Source organism: Cucurbita maxima, unplaced genomic scaffold (assembly GCF_002738345.1).
Source record: "Cucurbita maxima cultivar Rimu unplaced genomic scaffold, Cmax_1.0 Cma_Scf00037, whole genome shotgun sequence".
Lineage (NCBI taxonomy): Eukaryota > Viridiplantae > Streptophyta > Magnoliopsida > Cucurbitales > Cucurbitaceae > Cucurbita > Cucurbita maxima.
Window position 1 is genome coordinate 482,328 of NW_019272053.1, and position 7,290 is coordinate 489,617.

At 35.8% G+C, this 7,290-nt stretch overlaps 2 protein-coding genes across 2 annotated transcripts in view; one reads left to right on the forward strand and one right to left on the reverse strand.

The window, feature by feature from the left end:
• Positions 1-654: 654 nt before the first annotated feature.
• On the forward strand, positions 655-1,936 carry LOC111468595 (transcription factor MYB86-like). The gene is made up of 3 exons (XM_023113854.1): positions 655-825; positions 966-1,095; positions 1,170-1,936. The coding sequence occupies exons 1-3, from the start codon at positions 693-695 to the stop codon at positions 1,678-1,680; spliced, it is 774 nt and encodes a 257-aa protein (XP_022969622.1). The 5' UTR covers positions 655-692; the 3' UTR covers positions 1,681-1,936.
• A 1,066-nt stretch (positions 1,937-3,002) lies between these two features.
• LOC111468570 (protein NRT1/ PTR FAMILY 4.5-like) overlaps positions 3,003-7,290 on the reverse strand; it is a 6,638-nt gene continuing 2,350 nt past the window's right edge. The window contains exons 4-6 of the mRNA XM_023113823.1: positions 6,313-6,440; positions 4,410-4,773; positions 3,003-3,656 (exon numbers count right to left, since the gene is read on the reverse strand). Coding sequence (XP_022969591.1) covers positions 3,003-3,656; positions 4,410-4,773; positions 6,313-6,440 — 1,146 coding nt within the window. The remainder of the gene's footprint in view (positions 3,657-4,409; positions 4,774-6,312; positions 6,441-7,290) is intronic.

Below are 7,290 nucleotides of genomic sequence, written 5' to 3' on the forward strand. Positions count from 1 at the left end.
TATTGTTCGTTACCTATCGTCATCATGTTGAAATACGTGCAGGAACATGATTAAAGTCATCATACATGTCAACTATTTATGAACGAGTTAGATAAATTAGCAGATATTGTCCGTTTTGATTCGTTTCGTATCGCCGTCAGCCTCACAATTTTATAATGCGTCTACTAGGAAGAAGTTTCAACACTCTTATAAGAAATGTTTCGTTCTCCTCTTCAACCGATATGAGATTTCACAATCCACCTTCCTTGAGTGCCCAACATCCTCGCTGGCACCCTGCTCAGTGTCTGGCTTTAATATATTTGTAAAAACCCACAACTAGCCGATATTGTTCGTTTTGGTCCGTTACGTATAGCTGTTAGTCTCACGATTTTAAGAAGCATCTACTAAAGAAAAGTTTACACGCTCTTGTAAGAAAGGTTTCGTTTCCCTCTCTAACCGAATTCGGATCTCACATTAATCAATCACATTTTTATAGGTATCTTCTCTCCCCTATTCTGAAATAGATATTTCCATTTGGAACTTAGCAATTTATTAATTAGATCCCCACATATCTTCTCTCTCCCTCTTTAAAGCTAATAAATTTCAATTAATTTCAAAATATCCCAATTTAATATTATATATATATATATATATATATATATATATATTTGCCCATAAAAATTAAAGGTTGGAGTTGAAGAAAAGGAGTTCATATGGGAAGGTACTCTTGCTGTTACAAGCAGAAGCTTAGGAAAGGGCTTTGGTCACCTGAAGAAGATGAGAAGCTTCTTAACCATATCACCAAACATGGCCATGGCTGTTGGAGTTCGGTCCCTAAACTCGCAGGTAATTGGCTTTTCATCCTCTTGCCTCAAATCGATTCAAAAAAGTTACAAGATTCGAGATTAAGTTCTCTAATTTCGAGGAAGAAAAGAAAGAAAGTAAGAAAACGTTAACTTTTTAACACGACCCGTATGGATCTTTAGGGTTGCAAAGGTGCGGGAAGAGTTGTAGATTGAGATGGATCAATTATCTAAAGCCAGATTTGAAAAGAGGCCCGTTCTCGCAACCAGAAGAAGATTTAATCATTGAGCTTCATTCCGTTTTAGGCAACAGGTTTGTTTTCCCTCCTTAGTTCTTCCCTTTAGTTTTTGATTCGTGACTTGTTTTATAACATATTATTCGTTTAGATGGTCACAAATTGCTGCTCAACTACCTGGACGAACCGACAACGAAATAAAGAATCTATGGAACTCGTGCATAAAAAAGAAGCTAAAGCAAAAAGGCATCGACCCGAACACTCACAAGCCTTACGTAGACAAAGAAATCAGCAATGAAAACAACAACAACATTACCATATTAGATGATAAAAAAATCCATGAAAAGGCTTCATCCATTGAAGTAGTTCCAAACCATTCAAGTTCCGACATGTCGACCACTACCGACAAATCGGAGAACATGGGTATCGCTATAACTATTCCAAATAATAACACCAACCCTTTTGAAGCCATTTCAAATTTGCTTTTCCCCACTCCCAATTCATGTGAAAATCCTCCTATAAGTTCTAACGCCTTCTCGTGGCAGCCCGATGAGTTGCTTCAAACCGCCTCCGATCTCATGAGAAGTGATTGGTATCATCAGATCAATCACCATCACCCGACCCTCCAACCCGAACTATTAGGACATCAGACCTACCCATAATTCTATCATATAGCAAGATACGTGTTATGTTACTATATCTGTTTTAGATCTAAACCTTCGTAACTTTTCTCCACCAGTAAGCCAAAGTTATATGACTTATATTTCAGAGATTCGAAGTTCTGTGAATAGTTCGTATTCTTGTAAAAGAACCCTTTAATTAATTAGGGTTTCAAGAAACGAAACACTTGTATCGACTATCGAATATGTATTTTGTAATGGGTTTTGAGAGTGATAATATAAGGCGTTTTTGGTCTTTCAAGTCCACATATTGTGAAATTATTAATGGACCATGGTTCTTTAAATGGCTGTCCATCACTCTCCCGAAGATGGGGACCTTTTTCACTTTTTGATGTGGCCACCAATCCCTCCTTTTCCAAATTACTACTTTGTATCAACGTGCCAAATCCGTGTTTAGTAACGCTTATGAATATCGATTCATAAACAAATTTAATTAATAATTGTAGAAGTTGATATCATCATCGTAGTTGTTTAGATGTTTGTATTTTTGTTAAGATATAAATAATTTCATGATGGCGAGAGTTTATCGAGACTAGTTATTGGATCAAGCTAAAAGAGAATATAAAAAATCAGTCTTGAATTCTCGAACAAAGGGCTACAATGACATGACTGTATCTATCCTAGTCTTAGTCTCATGGCCATCATCGTTACGTCGTCAATCGTGCAGAGGTGTCTTACTTTTACTTGAAAAATAAGAGTAGTATGTGGCTTAGTATTTTAAGAAACACTCAGTAAGTAAGCCATGCAATCATGTCTAGGAGCTATCATTTTATGGCCTTGGTCTTAACTTCCAGTCCAAAAGAATTAGATGTGTAGTACTTCTCTACACACGGCCCATACATGCGCACATGAACCCCAGGCAAGCTCATATGCATACCTTTTGGACCTAGCCTTCGACTAGCAACACTCGTGTTGCCGATATACTACGGAATGAAGGGAGCGTGCATAGTATCATGTACATAAAACCATATCATAACATCTAGGGTACGCATCCATACTATCGTAACAAAGAAGTATCTTGATGCACGTGAATATATAATAGATTATTTTTTTTTTATTTATTTTTTATTTTTTTGTTGTTGTTGTTGTGGTGGTGAAGAACATGAAGGCTTTAGCACGTAGAGAGAGGGCATCAATAGCCCCTAAACATAAGAAAGCTATCAACATTCAATCATAAAAACCAAATCGAAAATTTTGAAATAGAAACACGTATTAATCTACATAAACTAAATGCGTTAATAAATGAGGCAATTTCATTCCATGTGTAATAGAGCCATCAACAAACTCCGTATCCACTCACCTCACTAATTTTTCACTTCGTTTTCTTCACTATGACGACCCTTTACGTCGATTTCGCATCTCTCTTCCTCCTCGTGAAAAATTGGAGCATGCTCTTTTTCTTCACTATGGTGACACTTTATGGCACCTCCGCTCCTCTCCTCATGAAGGATAGGAACACTTTCTTCTCGTTCTCGTTCTCCTCCTCCTCCATCGTTTAACTTTACGATCGGCTCCTCCGTCTTATACTTATACCACGATGCCCAATACAAGTAATGAAAAAAGTTCAAAAGGCTAAGAATGGCCAAAAACCAATAAAAGAGATTGAGATTGTTGTAGTTCAAGTCCTCAGGAATGAGGCCTTCAACCCATCCCTTCTTGCTTGGGGATACCTTTCTAGTGACTTTGTTGATAACATTCACAAAGATGCTACTCAAGTAGTAGCCAAAGGAGAGGGAGAGCCAAGTGAAGGAAGTGGAGAGGGACCTCATTCCCACAGGGGCTTCCTTGTAGAAGAACTCCAATAGCCCCACAAGGGTGAACATGTCTGCTATCCCAAATATACCATATTGGAATGATAGCCAGAATAGGCTCATCGGCTCGTCCGGATGCTTCGTTGCTTGGTGTCGTCTCTTCATCTCCACGAGCCCTGCCACGGCCATCGATACGGCCGAGAGTACCTATTACAAAATATGTATAAAAGATTAAACGTACCAACAAATTATCGTAGGAAGAACAAAAGGTAGCATATATAAAAAAGTGTTTCTAGCTAGTTAAAAATATTTTTCGAAGTATTTTTTGATTTTCAAAATTGTTTAAAGCCATTAGAAAGTACTAGGGAGAGGTTTCTACGCCCTTATAAGGAAGGTGGGATCTCATAATCCATTGTCCGCTTTACTGGCCCATTACATCTCACCATCAGCCTCACAGTTTTAAAACATGTGGGATCTCACATCATTGTTCGTTTCGGCGCAGTACGTATTCCCTCTCCAACCAACAGGGGATCTCACAATCCACCATCTTTAGGTGCCCAACGTCCTCGTCGGCTCACTATCGGTGTCTGTCTCTGGTACCATTTGTAATAGTTCGAGTCCACCACTAGTAGATATTGTCCGCTTTTGCCTATTATGTATTGTCATTAGCCTCACAGTTTTAAAACGCGTTAATTAGAAAGAGATTTCACACCCTTACAAGGAATGTTTCATTCCCCTCTCCAACCATTCCCCTCTCCAACCAATATGAGATCTCACGTAAATGCTTCCAAAAAAAAACATTTAATACCTGTTTTCTTAGAATATTCTTCAAAAGTCATCTCAAACTCCGATCTAATATTTAAATTCTATATTTTCTATACTTTTCAAAAAATTATTTTAAGTAAATGGATTAACATGTTGACGTGAGCATTGTATAAATACGAGTAGTTTGAATCGTACCAGTCCGACCCCAACACGTTGGAGTTGGGTGATGCCTGATGGGTGGTGCGTGATCTTCCGAGCGAAGGGGACGAAGACGAACTCGTAGAGGGGAATGAGAAAGGCCATGAAGACCAATGGGATAACAGGGATGGAAGGAGCTGGGAACTGAAGATGGCCAAGGCTTTTGTCCATGATTTTGGTGTTTCCTTGTTCTACTGAAAATGTTTGAAGCTGTGCTAAACAAGTGTTCATGATGATGGTGCTGATGAAGATGGGCAACATTCTTGTTATGATCTTCACTTCCTCTACTTGTGTTACACTGCAAACTTTCCATGGTTGTGGCTCTACGTCCTTCGGGAGAATCGAAGCTTTGTCAAGAAACCTGAACGACAAATAATCAATGAAAATAATATCTATTACTGATATCTTCTCAAGTTCATGAAAATTGATTAAAAACTATATCGAGAGAAACTAACCAAAATCTAAACTAATTTAAAGTTCGCAATATAATTTAAATATATATAGTGCTTCTAGTTTTAACTTAAATTCTTTCGTTTATAACATTCTTGTCCAATATTTAGAATATGGATTCGGCATCGGATGGTCCTAACATTGTCCTGCATTCGTTGTGAGATGATCACATCACCTACTTGTCTTGAGTTGTTTCTAAAAGTGAAGACTATTATCACAGACTAACATAAGTTTTTTAGCATGTTTTGTCCTTACTTACATGTTTTCTATAAAATTTCAAGAGGTCACCTAAGTGTACGATTACTTGAAACTAAGCACACTTGTTGGTATAGATAGCAACTACTAATTTGAAGATTGCATTTATTCAAATGTGGTTTCGGTTTATTCATGTGTCTCTCCTTTACTCATGCATCACATGTCTGCATGTGAGATCCCCATCAGTTGGAGAGGAGAATGAAATATTCTTTATAAGGGTGTGGAAACCTCTCCTTAGTAGACGCGTTTTAAAAACCTTGAGGAGAAGCCCAAAAGGGAAAGCCTAAAGAGTACAATATCTACTAACGATGAGCTTGAGCTGTTACAAATGGTATTAGAACCAGACACCAGGCGATGTGCCAGTAAGAACGTTGGGCTTCAAAAGTGGGTGGATTGGGGTCCCACATCAATTGGAGAAGGGAGCGAGATCCCATATCGGTTGAGGAGCAGAACAAAGTATTTTTTATAAAGATGTGGAAACCTCTTTCTAGCAGACGTGTTTTAAAAACTGAGGAGAAGTCTAAAAGGGAAAACCCAAAAAACTCAAAGAAGAAAATATACACTAGTTGTGGGGTTGGGTCATTACACTACTAACTTCTACTTTCCTTAATTCCCAAATCACATCTTTCTAAGTGAGGTTTTGCTTCGGTACCATCCGTAATAACTAAAGACTCTTGATATTCCCATATAACATGGTCACGACACTTACTTGTCTCGAGTTACTTCTAAAAGTGAATACTATGTCACAAACCAACACAGATTTTTTTAGTGTGTTTTGTCCTCACTCACATGCTTGTTCGGAAAATTTCTAAGAGATGACTTTAAGTCAAACATGAATGTTGATATAGATCAATGCTTTTAAGCTTTTCTTGACCATAATCTCATATCATCACGATCACTTTCATTTAGATATGATATCAATTCATCTAGTACTCTTCTTTTACTCAAGTATCACATCATCATTCTAAAAAATGAAGTAAATATAATGGTGTTTATAATTTAGCTAAGAGCCTCAAAATTTGTCTCTAACCTCATTTTTAACCACGAAAACTCCATCTTTTCTCCTATTTTGGACGATAATCTAAATACAAAATACTAATATATTCAATATTGAATGCATGGAGCCTAAGTTGATTATTTAGCATTAATATGAAAATTAAATTAAGAAATATAATGAAAAAAAAAATCAATGGACCTGAGCTGATAGGTACGAGCAATCTTAGACTCGATGGAATCCATATAATACTTGTCGCTAAGCTCATACAATTCACTTGGCGTGTTGGGTAACGCCAATCCTCGATTTTTAATAGCCACAACGATAACCTGTCAAACCATAATCAATTATTAAAACATGAATTATCATCTTTTATCAACTTGAGCGTAGCTCAATAGATAGACATTAATCATTATCTCATGTCAACTTGAACATAGCTCAATTGATAAGGCTGATACTACCATCTTACAAATCGACTGTTCAATCTTTTACCTTCAATCATTTAACTCACGGGAGGAAAAAAAAAAACCCTCGTAGAAAGTTTGAGTCATAGTGAGTTTTCATTTAAAGACAAATTACTAAAATTGCGATTTTGGGTTTTATTTATTTATTTAGAAGTGTTCATCAGTTGGGTCAGATATATTTTTTAGATCAAACTAATTATTACTGTAAAAATTTTCAACCCGAACATCCTTTTTTTAAATAGTTAACCTAACCTAATCTAACAATAAAATTTTTGAGTTAGGTTGGTTCACTCTTCATTTTTTTTTTTTTTAATAAAAGTAAAATGATAGTTAGTAAAATATTTATTTATTTATTTTTAAACATTTAAATAAGAACCGAACTCAATCTCAATAAATATTTTAAAAATTATCTTCCAAAATAGTTTTTTAAAAAAATATTGGTAAGAGTTTAATAAATAATTATAAAAGAAAATAATTAAAACTAAAATTAATAAATATATTTTTTTGTTGTTGGATCACATTCCCTTAAATTTTCGTTTAATTAAATTTATCAGAATCCAAATAAGTTCATAATTCAACCCAAACTGTGTCGTTTGAGCTAAATTGATCAGGTTTTTCAAGTCATCGTCTCTTAATTTTATTATCTACTTTCTATACATGTCTTTGATATCGAACTAAACATTTAAAAACAAAAAAAAAAAAAAAAAAAAAAAAA

Bases quoted from the DNA above. Each gene is read 5' to 3' on its own strand.
- LOC111468595 (XM_023113854.1), top strand. From the start codon at position 693: ATGGGAAGGTACTCTTGCTGTTACAAGCAGAAGCTTAGGAAAGGGCTT. The intron at 826-965 runs GTAATTGGCTTT...ATGGATCTTTAG, and splicing joins TTCGGTCCCTAAACTCGCAG to GGTTGCAAAGGTGCGGGAAG. The intron at 1,096-1,169 runs GTTTGTTTTCCC...TTATTCGTTTAG, and splicing joins CATTCCGTTTTAGGCAACAG to ATGGTCACAAATTGCTGCTC.